Raw genomic sequence first — 13,275 nt, 5'->3', positions numbered from 1 at the left:
AACCTGATGGAGGTCAGTATAGATGGACTAATAGAACAAGTCCCACACACAGCTAGAAGCCCAAATATTTTTTCAGAGGTAGATGCAGATAAAAATTATTTTTAATTTGCAACCTGATGGAGGTCAGTATAGATGGACTAATAGAACAAGTCCCACACACAGCTAGAAGCCCAAATATTTTTTCAGAGGTAGATGCAGATAAAATTTATTTTTAATTTGCAACCTGATGGAGGTCAGTATAGATGGACTAATAGAGAAAGTCCCACACACTGCTAGAAGGCCAAATATTTTTTCAGAGCTAGATGCAGAAAAAAATTATATTCAGTTTGCAACCTGATGGAGGTCTGTATAGATGGATTAATAGAACAAGTCCCACACACAGCTAGAAGCCCAATATTTTTTCAGAGGTAGATGCAGAAAAAAAATTATTTTTAATTTGCAACCTGATGGAGGTCAGTATAGATGGACTAATAGAGAAAGTCCCACACACTGCTAGAAGGCCAAATATTTTTTCAGAGCTAGATATAGAAATAAATTATATTCAGTTTGCAACCTGATGGAGGTCAGTATAGATGGACTAATAGAACAAGTCCCACACACTGCTAGAAGGCCAAATATTTTTTCAGAGGTAGATGCAGATAAAAATGATTTTTAATTTGCAACCTGATGGAGGTCAGTATAGATGGACTAATAGAGAAAGTCCCACACACTGCTAGAAGGCCAAATATTTTTTCAGAGGTAGATGCAGATAAAAATGATTTTTAATTTGCAACCTGATGGAGGTCAGTATAGATGGACTAATAGAGAAAGTCCCACACACTGCTAGAAGGCCAAATATTTTTTCAGAGCTAGATGCAGATAAAAATTATTTTTAATTTGCAACCTGATGGAGGTCAGTATAGATGGACTAATAGAGAAAGTCCCACACACTGCTAGAAGGCCAAATATTTTTTCAGAGCTAGATGCAGAAAAAAATTATATTCAGTTTGCAACCTGATGGAGGTCTGTATAGATGGATTAATAGAACAAGTCCCACACACAGCTAGAAGCTCAATATTTTTTCAGAGGTAGATGCAGAAAAAAAATATATTCAGTTTGCAACCTGATGGAGGTCTGTATAGTTGGATTAATAGAACTAGTCCCACACACAGCTAGAAGCCCAATATTTTTTCAGAGGTAGATGCAGAAAAAAAATATATTCAGTTTGCAACCTGATGGAGGTCAGTATAGATCGACTAATAGAGAAAGTCCCACACACTGCTAGAAGGCCAAATATTTTTTCAGAGCTAGATGCAGAAAAAAATTATATTCAGTTTGCAACCTGATGGAGGTCAGTATAGATGGACTAATAGAACAAGTCCCACACACAGCTAGAAGCCCCACACACAGCTAGAAGCCCAAATATTTTTTCAGAGGTAGATGCAGATAAAAATGATTTTTAATTTGCAACCTGATGGAGGTCAGTATAGATGGACTAATAGAGAAAGTCCCACACACAGCTAGAAGGCCAAATATTTTTTCAGAGGTAGATGCAGATAAAAATGATTTTTAATTTGCAACCTGATGGAGGTCAGTATAGATGGACTAATAGAGAAAGTCCCACACACTGCTAGAAGGCCAAATATTTTTTCAGAGGTAGATGCAGATAAAAATGATTTTTAATTTGCAACCTGATGGAGGTCAGTATAGATGGACTAATAGAGAAAGTCCCACACACTGCTAGAAGGCCAAATATTTTTTCAGAGGTAGATGCAGATAAAAATGATTTTTAATTTGCAACCTGATGGAGGTCAGTATAGATGGACTAATAGAGAAAGTCCCACACACTGCTAGAAGGCCAAATATTTTTTCAGAGCTAGATGCAGACAAAAAATTATTTTCAGTTTGCAACCTGATGGAGGTCAGTATAGATGGATTAATAGAACAAGTCCCACACACTGCTAGAAGGCCAAATATTTTTTCAGAGCTAGATGCAGAAAAAAATTATATTCAATTTGCAACCTGATGGAGGTCAGTATAGATGGACTAATAGAATGATGCTATGCCCAAAAGATTTTACTTCACTAGGTGCAGTAAAAAAATTGGTATTCTATACACAGGTGGTATATCTTGCAACACAGATAGGCTACTCCACTGACTAACACACTCTGCAATAGGCCAAAAAGGATTAGCTTTGCTAGATTCAGCCAAATGCTGTGAAAAAAACTTGCACAGCACTGGCACCGACCTGCCTGGCAAAAACTGATAGGAACTGATGTAACCTAGTCCTGAAAAGGACTGCAATTACAATTAGTCTTTACTCCCACAATCTATCTATTTAAGAGCACAGACCTGCCTGATAAAAGTTGTAGGAAATGCTGTAACCTAGTCCTTAAAAGGACTGCAATCACAACTATTCCCTACTCCCAAGCTATCTGTAGATTTGTGCGAAAATTGGCTTGAAATTAACAAGGTATAGCGCACATGACGCGCCCCCTGGGACATATTCCTTTTTGAGGGGAATACCCGGCACCGGATCAGATGGGGGGTTGTAGTCTCCGAGCGGCTGTGACCCGGTCCCGTGCCCAGGGCGTCAAGCTAAGTGTTATGTGGCAGCTTTACAGATGTTACTAAAGTTCTTTTGTGTCGACTACGCCACCCGTTGTGATGCGGTCACTGTGGCCGCCGCTGCAGCAGGGTCCGCTGAGGCTGATGGTGGGTGCGCAGCTTGGTGAGATAACCCCCAACGGGAGGGGTATAGCCTCAGAGGGGACAGGCGCAGAGGATGGGGGTTGTGGTGGTGCGATGCAGCCGGCAATGAAGACAGACTCGGGTTGTGCAGTTAAGGGTGTTTACTTACTGCTGATGTTGTACTGGTCACTCCAGCTGCTAGTGACCACCCGAGCCGTGCTGCGTCCACCAGGTCCTGGATCCAGCCAACCCCCAAACAAGTCCGGAGCGTGGCCCTGAGCTCTCCCTCTGTCCTTTCTTCAGCCGTCCCCACCAGTGATTCACCTAGGTCCAGCTCCCTCGGGCCTTCTTTTGGGACACCCTTGGCCCTGGGTTCCCTGACCCTTCATGTGGTGTGCCTTCGGGGTGAATGTGGTGGGTGACCGTGACAGACACTGCCCACGGTCTCCGGTCTCTGGCTGGGGATTGTTTTTGCCCCCACCAGCTTGGGTTCCGGTACCCTGATGCTGACTCCTCACCCGGTGTTCTAATTTGGGTTCTTGGGTCCCTTCAGTCTTCCCCCTCTGGGTCTTTCTCTTTCTTTCTCCTCTCTCTCTCTCCAGGGCTGCTGTTTCCTTCTCTCTCCTCTCCAACTGACCTGTTCTCAGCGTCTGACCCTGATCTCTGATGGTGCCCACCTTATATACACCCTCTATGTGTGAGCTCAGGTGACCAGCACCCAATGAGCTCCTATCACTACCCAGACTGCTCCCCCTATCTGCCCCTACACTACATGGGATGTACCACCCCCCTCCCACTCCAGCCAGGAACAGGCTCGGTTGTACCTGCACATTTCTAAGTGGGAGTACCGTCGGCCTGCTCCTCTGGAATGGGATGTATGTAGTGCATGCAGTCTATCTGAGCTCAGTTCCACACTCCTTCCTTACCCGGGAGTGGAATATCACACCTCTGGGTTGAGGTGCAATACCCCTGTAGCAGCCGAATCCTCAGGGTGCTACATTCCCCCCTGGTAAATCACAGCACGTCCTCGGGCTGTAAGACATAAAACACCAAAACATACAAAATTTTATATGAACATATAAAACATATAAGACATTATATATATAACATATCTTATCAGATAAAACTTTCTCGTAGACTTCTCTTGTCTCTGGTTCCTCCTCCGGACACTGTGCAACGTGTGTCCGGGAAAAGTGCGACAGTCTCTTAGAAAAACTGGTTTTCTTATAAAACCGGTAGGGGGCGCTTTAGGACGCGCAACTATATACAGGGGAAGTTGAAAGTTGGCCGCTCTCAGTCCTCGGCCAGGTAGAGGGAAGGGAATGGCTGCTCACAGTCCTCAGCCTGTAGAATGAAGGGGTTAACGGGTAAAACAGTTCACTGGTCCCAACGGGGACTATTTTAGCAGCAGCAACAGTTCCAGTTTCTATATACCCCGATTGGGTAACTTATTTACAGCTCCTGCTCTGCCGCACTCAACGGCGTCTTCCTCCTGCTCTTTGAACTTCAGACCCGTCCGGGTCCTCTTGCTCCTCCTCCTCGTACCGCAACTCCTCCTCCGTCAAGCGGTGTACGTGGAGGGCGTAAGGTCCTTTGGCACACTTGTGCCGGGTAAAGGTGACCTCGTCTCCGACGTAGAGGTCACGGCCTTTGTGACCTTCCGGCAGGTGGGACTCGACGTCTCTGCGGGTCACAAAAACATCACCGCGGTTGTTACGGTCCCGAATAAAGCCCCACCCATGCTGCGGGTTGAACTTTATCACTGTCCCGATAGTGCGGGGACAATGCGCTGCACGGGGGTTCCTCCTAGTCCGGCTCTTCTGCTCCGCGCTCTGGATTTGGGCCTGTTGTTCTCTGACCCGCCTCTCCTCCCGTTCTCTCTTAAACTCTGCCAGCTGTTGACGGCAACACTCTGTACGTTCAGCTGCGGCTGCCCGAGTTTCTCCGGTGAACCCCATCAAATCTTCTCCCGTGGGGTCCCACACGAATTGGGCTTCTGCTAGAGGAGGCGAGACCCGAGCCACGGGCTTCGGAGCCGGGATTAGGGGCTCACACAAGGGCCCTAGTCTTTGCTGCCGCTCCAGCTCAGGGTACCCTTCGGGCCAGATGAAGGGCCGCCCGTCCGGCCATGTGAGCTGGCTGAACAAGTCCTTCCCCAGGTGTGGCACCCTTGGTTTTACGGGCGCGGGCGCGGTGGTGGTGGCGCCCGGGTTGCCCAGGCCTTGCGGCCAGGCCTGGGGCACCTGGAAGGTGAAGGGCACCGTTAGGACGGCGGCGCCCTGGGCTACCTGGCCTTGCGGCCAGGCCGGAGGCTCCGCGGAGGTAGGGGGCGCTGTTGGTGATGCGGCGCCCGGGGGTACTAGGCCTTGCGACCAGGCTGGTGGTAATTCCTGCTTTGTCACGCTCCGGGTCGGTGCGTGTGACGTCACAGGGGTCGCGGCGGCGGCTTCCGGTCGGGGCCTAGTCCATGGCGGTGACCTGGCGGCTACGGGCACAGCAGGGGGACTTTCGGGCTCTGCGACGGGGAGCTGGGGCAGGTAAGCGGTGTCACGGCTTGGGGTATAGGCGTCCCCTTTACCTGCCTCCATGCGTTCGGCTCCCTCCTCGGCGCCGTCTCCGGCCTTGGGTCCTCCTGCGCCATCCTCAGAGGCGGTCTGCTTCCTCTTCCAGGGTAGCGTGCTCCGTTGACTGGTCTCTGCTTGCTGGGCCATCTCCCGGCTCCACTCCGCCAGTATCTCGCGCTGTACCCGGGCCATCCTCCTTGCGAGGCCCTCCAGGGCAGTTTGTGCACACTCCCGGTCTCGGGGGAGCTGCGCTAGGATCTCCGCTAGACCCAGCGGGGTTGTGGACTCTAGCAGGCTCCTGACCATCGGGTCGGTGCTGCTCTGCTCGGCTTCCGGCAGGCTCCTGGCCAGCGGGCCGGTGCTGCTCTGCCCTCCTTCCTCGGTCTCCAGCAGACTCCTGGCCAGCGGGCCGGTGCTGTTCTGCTTTCTTTCCATCTCCGGGTGAGCTTCTCCGCTGCTCCTTGTTAGACCTCTTGCCTCCGGGTGCGCTCGCTCCAGACTGCTCCAAGCGACACCCATCTTTTCTCTTCTCTTTCGTCTCCTCCCACTTCGAGGGCGGTCCCGGGGCAACTCGGTGACTGTCAGCTCCAGGGGGAGTTCTTTCACGCTGACAGACACCTCTAGCATCACAGTCTCTGTTGGTGGGGGCGGTTTCCACTTTTGGCGCCATTTTCTGTCCTGGCCCACGATGGGAGGTGGCCTCCTGCCCTCCTTTGGCACGCCCATAATGGCGTCCGCTGCTCTTCCAAGGCGGGAAATCTGCGGTTTTGGCGGGAAGCGTCGCCCAGTGGCGGGAAACTCTGCAGATGGCGGGAACAAGTTGGAAATGGCGGACAATCGGCGGGAAACGACTGGTGATGGAGTCCGATGGCGTGGACCCTCCGGAACCGGCGGGAGACTTCTTTCTGAGGTAAACTTGCACTTTTCTTCAGGCACGCAGTACCCGGTTGTTGTGGGCACGAAATCCTGCCGACTACGCCAAAGTTGACGCGCCCCCTGGGACATATTCCTTTTTGAGGGGAATACCCGGCACCGGATCAGATGGGGGGTTGTAGTCTCCGAGCGGCTGTGACCCGGTCCCGTGCCCAGGGCGTCAAGCTAAGTGTTATGTGGCAGCTTTACAGATGTTACTAAAGTTCTTTTGTGTCGACTACGCCACCCGTTGTGATGCGGTCACTGTGGCCGCCGCTGCAGCAGGGTCCGCTGAGGCTGATGGTGGGTGCGCAGCTTGGTGAGATAACCCCCAACGGGAGGGGTATAGCCTCAGAGGGGACAGGCGCAGAGGATGGGGGTTGTGGTGGTGCGATGCAGCCGGCAATGAAGACAGACTCGGGTTGTGCAGTTAAGGGTGTTTACTTACTGCTGATGTTGTACTGGTCACTCCAGCTGCTAGTGACCACCCGAGCCGTGCTGCGTCCACCAGGTCCTGGATCCAGCCAACCCCCAAACAAGTCCGGAGCGTGGCCCTGAGCTCTCCCTCTGTCCTTTCTTCAGCCGTCCCCACCAGTGATTCACCTAGGTCCAGCTCCCTCGGGCCTTCTTTTGGGACACCCTTGGCCCTGGGTTCCCTGACCCTTCATGTGGTGTGCCTTCGGGGTGAATGTGGTGGGTGACCGTGACAGACACTGCCCACGGTCTCCGGTCTCTGGCTGGGGATTGTTTTTGCCCCCACCAGCTTGGGTTCCGGTACCCTGATGCTGACTCCTCACCCGGTGTTCTAATTTGGGTTCTTGGGTCCCTTCAGTCTTCCCCCTCTGGGTCTTTCTCTTTCTTTCTCCTCTCTCTCTCTCCAGGGCTGCTGTTTCCTTCTCTCTCCTCTCCAACTGACCTGTTCTCAGCGTCTGACCCTGATCTCTGATGGTGCCCACCTTATATACACCCTCTATGTGTGAGCTCAGGTGACCAGCACCCAATGAGCTCCTATCACTACCCAGACTGCTCCCCCTATCTGCCCCTACACTACATGGGATGTACCACCCCCCTCCCACTCCAGCCAGGAACAGGCTCGGTTGTACCTGCACATTTCTAAGTGGGAGTACCGTCGGCCTGCTCCTCTGGAATGGGATGTATGTAGTGCATGCAGTCTATCTGAGCTCAGTTCCACACTCCTTCCTTACCCGGGAGTGGAATATCACACCTCTGGGTTGAGGTGCAATACCCCTGTAGCAGCCGAATCCTCAGGGTGCTACACACACAGCAACAGCGGTGCCGTCTAACACGCAGCTGCAGCAGTGAGAAAATGGTGGCGACGGGGAAAATGGCTTGGTCTTATAGGGCAAGGACATGTGACATACACTGCCAATGACACATGCCCTTGCTTGTGTGAAAAAAGCACTTCGCTCCGTGTGTGCGCTGCTGATAGGCTGACAGATTGCACCTCCCCACTGTAAATGCGGGAAAGAGAAAAAAAAATGGAGATCTTCATTATTCCTGCAGAGATCCAGCCCCTGCCCCTCCCCCCGCCCCGCTGTACACTCAAACTGCGTATTAACATTAATTTTCATCATTACTGAGAAAAAATCCAGTTATGATTTTGGTGCATGAACAGTTATCGAACATAACCTCGAACAGCCGAATTTTTCTCAAATCGTTCGTGTTCGCCGAACGGCTCGAACACCGCCCAAAACAGCTCGAATTTGAGATTGGCGAACAGTTCGAGTAGAACAACGCTCATCTCTAATAATAAGGCACATTAGATTCTGTCAAACTGCATACAGACATAACAGAGAGAAGGACTTTCACACCAGAGCAGGTGAACTGTTGGAGGATACCAGAAGCAATATAAGCTAGCTAGTTCCAACACCTATAGTGCTGGCAGAATTTAGATTGAGAGAAACTACCTATGGGAAAAAAAACAAATGCCAATTTAAAGAGCATGAATATACTAAACAGATAAATGCATTAAAAAAAGTTTTAACTTATGAGGATGAGGATCATGCTTTTTTTTACAAGTTTGGTGTGAAAGGTTCTCTTTAAATGTAAGCTATAGAATCTAAGCGTATATAAATGCAGCAGAGCTGAGTACATTATTTAGTACAATTTGCAAAATTTTAGATGCAATAGTGTTTACCGCTCTCGCTTATTGCGCCCCCTTCAGAGCTCCGTCAGAAGTTCAGCTTTCTGGTAAAAGTGCAAATCTTGCCGGTAAGGCGCACAGCCCAATGTCTGTATCTCCGCACACTGTCAGCTGCCTTTAATGTCACTCCCTCTATAAATAGCCTGGATATTTTATTTAACAGCTCTCCTTCCCCGGGCTCTTCTGAAAATGGTATGTTTGGAAGTGCGAGGCTTTCCGATAGCGTATATTTTCCAAAAAGAAATCTGATTTGACCCCACGGGGCCCTTTCTATTTGACTGAAGGGCTGAGAAGTGATGAGTGTGACACGATCAGCATTTTCGGCGGGGTGCCTGGGACACATTTCCCATAATAGACAGCGCTGTCAGCAGCCGTACGCCTTCCAATCTATGCGGCTTCCTCCAGGGTGATAAGGGACAATAATACATTTATGCATTGAGGACTATACAGGTAGTGCTGCATTATATCTAGACACCATGCTGCACCCTTACTATAGACTAATAGCCCCTAAAATGTTTCTCCCGAGTCATTGCACAACCATTGTGTGTCGTCTTAAAAGAAATATGATGCAATTTTGCAAATGGTCCTATTGTCCTGCAAACCTGTGTGGGACCATAAAGGATCTAGGCACAAAATAGTAGAATTATTTAAATCAAGACTTTTTTCAAGTCACCAGATGTCACAATTTAAGCTGCATACATTATTAAATACATCTTAGACCTGAAAAGGCTGGTGTATTTATCTTGAAAATACGCATCAGAATTGCTGTATAATCGTTTGTATAAGCAAAGAGCATTTTAGGAGTCTGGCTAAAGAGTGTAAGTGCTCAGAGTCCAAGCGTATTTAGTTTCCTCTTACCCAGCCTGACTGACAACTGCAGCTTGTACTGAGTATTGTGAGATCTCAGCAGGGAGGAGGGACACTGAGGAGCTGTCAATCGGACTAGGTGGGTTGAGATTCAGCAGCAGGGAAACTGGACACAAAGGAGCTATCAGTATGGTTAGGTAGTCAGAGATTCCGCAGCAGCAGGAAGGAGGAACACTGAGCAGATATCAATCAGGCTAGATGGTGAAAATTCAGTAGCAAAAGGGAGGAGGCACACTGAGAAACTATCAATCAGGCTAGGTCAGCAAAGATTCAGCAGCTGCAGGGAGGAGGCACACTGAGAAGATATCAATCAGGCTAGGTCAGCAAAGATTCAGCAGCTGCAGGGAGAAGGGACACTGAGAAGCTATCAATCAGGCTAGATGGGCAAAGATTCAGCAGCTGCAGGGAGGAGGGACACTGAGAAGCTATCAATCAGGCAAGATGGGCAAAGATTCAGCAGCTGCAGGGAGGGGAGACAATGAGGAGCTATCAATCAGGCTAGACTGACAGAGATTCAGCGTTAGCAGGGAGAATGCACACCGAAGAGCTGTCAATTGGACTATGTGGGTTGAGGTTCAACAGCAAGAAGAAAGAACACCAAGGTAAATAAAGTTAGATGTTCAGTGATTCAGCAGCAACAGGAAGGAGGGACACTGAGCAGCTATCAATCAGGCTAGATGGATGGAGATTCAGCAGCAGGGAGGAGGGACACTGAGGAGCTGTCAATTGGGCTATGTGGGTTGAGATTTGGCAGCAGGGAGAAGGAATATTAAGGAGCTATGAATAAGATTAGGTGATTAGAGATTCAGTAGCAGGAAGGAGGAACTATGAAGATCTATCAATCAGTCAAGATGGGCAGAGATTCAGTAGCAACAGGGAGGAGGGGCATTGAGGAGATATCAATCAGGCTAGGCAGGTGTAGATTGAGTTTAAACATTAAAAAAAAAGGATTATACAACCATTCTGTCATAAAAAGTAAGTACACTAGTCTCATCAGGCCTAGGAGATCTTCTCTAATTTGATGTCAAAATTACGTGTTCCATACATTAATGCCACAGTTTTAAAGCAATTGATGTAATAATTTATCTAATACTGGGCTCAATGAGCCTGTCAACCAGTTTTCAAAATGCTCCCTCTAGTGGCAGCTTCTCTCCACCGAAATTTACTTCGGACCTAACAGATCTGTTTCCCTGCTGCAATATTTCGGTATACTCACTCACATATTATTGAGCTTTTGTCGCTCACTGCATTGTGTTCCAGCTTTGGTAACTGTTTGGATTGCTAGGTCGACAATGCATTGTCAGCCTCATCTGCTTCAATCAAGGCAATCAAGATCCATTACACGTAATAATAAATCATTTCAAAGTGCACGCTAAACGCAAGTCATTGAAATCATGCTGGAAAAATTACTCTGAGGATTTTCTCCGGCTTCTTATATCAATAAACCATTAGTAGTAGGTTTTATCTGATTAAATCGTTTATCATCATAACCGGATGGATCGGGATTTAGCGCATTAGTAGAAGAATTCAATGCTAAGTAAATGAAGAGGAATAGAAGATCTAACGATACGGTAAATGAATGTAAAGCTATGGCGTGGAAAGTGCTCTTGGATTGGCCAGGTATGTACATGTGGCATAAAATATTACCAGTAGGTTGAGCAGATCAATTCTCAGGACTTTGGTCCATCGTAGGTCAGAAGTCTTGGGTCACTCTACGGGAGTCTCGCTAATCTCTTACTTTCCGGGCTCCCCGATGCGGCTACTGATTAGCTGGACATCATCATCATCATTGCAGCATGACGCACAGATGACGTCGCGCCAGGCCAGGTCATCAGAAGCCGCGTCGGGGATCGTGGAAAGTAAGAGATTCGCGACCCTCTCGTCCAGCAGCCAGAGACTACTGACTTGGCTACTGGCCAGGAGTCTGCCAAATCGGTCCACCCAACTCAAATTATCTGTCTATATAATAAAAAAACAATAAAAAGTTCACTGAGTAAAGCTAAATTGACCATTCGGGCATAAAGGCAGCTCGTAACGACCCATGGCCCGAGTGGCTCAAGGCATTGACCTCAATATACATTAGATAAAAGTCAACCAATATGGACGATCATTGGCTGTACCGGTGAAATTTCATGTCAACTGATGAATATTCAATGTCGTTGAGAAAACTGATTGGGCATGTTGGATTTTTTTGGAGGAGCGCTGGCTGCATCATCAACCGAAAAAATCCAACACTGCCGATGCAGTCTTTGATGGGTTTTCCCCCACCGAATCATTCATCCAATATTTGTCTCATGTATGGTGGCCTTTGGTCAGTTACAACACTCCTTTATGTTTAATGGAGTTGTACCCGGGCTGGAGTTTGTTATAAGAAAGAAAAACAGGCCTTTCTCGTCCTCCCCAGGTCTGGCAGTGAGTCTCCGTCACTGATCCTGGTGTTTGGTACTGGCTGTGGAGCTGATGTCAAGTCGATAGTGTTGCAGCCAAATACTGAGCTCAGTGATTGGCTGCAGCGCTGTCAACATGACGTCAGCCTCACAGCAAAATCAGACACCGGGAGCAGCGGTAGAGACTCAGCGCTGTAGCCGGGGATGGTGAGTAAAGTGCGTTTGTTTGTTTTTTATTATTTCCTATACCTGGAGACCAAGGCGTTATGAAAATGGACATCCCCTTTAAGTTAAGATTCTGAAAAAAATACACTGCAATTTATAAATTCAAACCAATGTATCATGGCTATAGTCAAGGGGATGATCGCCTTTATGGACTGGTCGTTATCCAATCAAAAAAGGATAGTGCGGAAACAAATGTTTGTGCCTCCTCACCATATAATAAAGCCAAGACCAACATCACAGCAAGACATATTAACTAACATATATAGACTATCATTGGTTCTAATTTACAGGGGCTGTAATTTCAGATAAAAAGATTCAACACAAAAATGTATGCAAAGTCAGACATAAATTTGTAGCTTGCTGAATTTGCTCATGCATTGAGTAATAATACTGGATTTACTTTAAATTTGGAAACAGTGGCCCCTTAACTACTATACAAAAAAAAACCAAACTGCAACACATTATAATAAAGTATAATCATTTCTTGTCAGTTTAAAACCACTGACTAAGTTTTACTTGCAATACCATGCCTATCCACTTGGTGAGCTGTTCAACTACTAAGCACTTTGATTCAGTAATGTTCTATATTGCCATCAAGTGGCAAAAATGCAAAGGTGCATGCAAATGTTGTCCCTTTTTTATTTTTATGTGCTTTTTTTTTTTTTGAGGGTCGTGTAATCTCTCCAGATGGTATTCTCTGACTTTTTTTATTTCTTTTTTAATCATCCTAATTTTGATAACGCGGCAACTGCATATCTATACACGCTGCATACAAAATACAAGTGGTCAGACTCAAAGCCAACAATAGTGCTCACGACTGGGCCAAATAATGGCGAAAAACCATTAAACATGCATATAATACTTTATAAAGTCATAAATTTACTTACAGCCAACCATCATCATTGCGACAGAAAATATCTTCTCTCCATCAGTTGTTGGAGCAATATTTCCAAATCCAATAGTTGTAAGGCTTGTCATGGTAAAGTAGAGAGATGATATGTACAGTGAGTACTTACTGGGTCCACCCTCCCACTGTCCCATGGAATTATTGTATCGATACGGACTGCCAATACTGATTCCCAGTTGGTAAAGCCAGCTGTCGTTCTTGGTTGTGTTACTTGCTTCATTGATAACTTCATAGTCCCCGATACTATACCAAATACAGGCAAGCCAATGGGCAACAAGTCCAAATACGCAGACCAAGAGAACCAGAACCGCAGCACCATATTCCAAATAATGATCCAATTTCCTGGCTACACGGCCCAATCTCAGGAGTCGCACCACTTTAAGAGAGCTGAAGAGGCTGCTGATGCCCTGGGAAACACAAAACATTAATAAATCAGTTGCATTAAAATGACATGGGTATGCTAACGCATAATATGAAGTCTATTGCCCTGCATAGATGACGCAAACCACTAAGACTAATATGGCAGCAGAAAAAAACAAAACTTCAGGTTTAACATAATACCAAAAGTTCTACCGTACT

General features: G+C 47.5%; 1 protein-coding gene across 5 annotated transcripts in view; it reads right to left on the bottom strand.

The window, feature by feature from the left end:
• Window positions 1-13,275, bottom strand: part of KCNH5 (potassium voltage-gated channel subfamily H member 5) — a 469,113-nt gene that overhangs the window by 294,281 nt on the left and 161,557 nt on the right. For all 5 annotated transcript variants that reach the window (XM_073638703.1, XM_073638702.1, XM_073638704.1 and 2 more), the window contains one exon: window positions 12,677-13,103. In XM_073638703.1, the coding sequence (XP_073494804.1) occupies window positions 12,677-13,103 (427 nt within the window). The remainder of the gene's footprint in view (window positions 1-12,676; window positions 13,104-13,275) is intronic.

This window comes from Phyllobates terribilis, unplaced genomic scaffold (genome assembly GCF_046119375.1).
Source record: "Phyllobates terribilis strain yellow unplaced genomic scaffold, ASM4611937v1 Scaffold_7__3_contigs__length_470593459, whole genome shotgun sequence".
Taxonomy (NCBI): domain Eukaryota; kingdom Metazoa; phylum Chordata; class Amphibia; order Anura; family Dendrobatidae; genus Phyllobates; species Phyllobates terribilis.
This window is presented reverse-complemented; position numbering and strand designations above follow the sequence as displayed.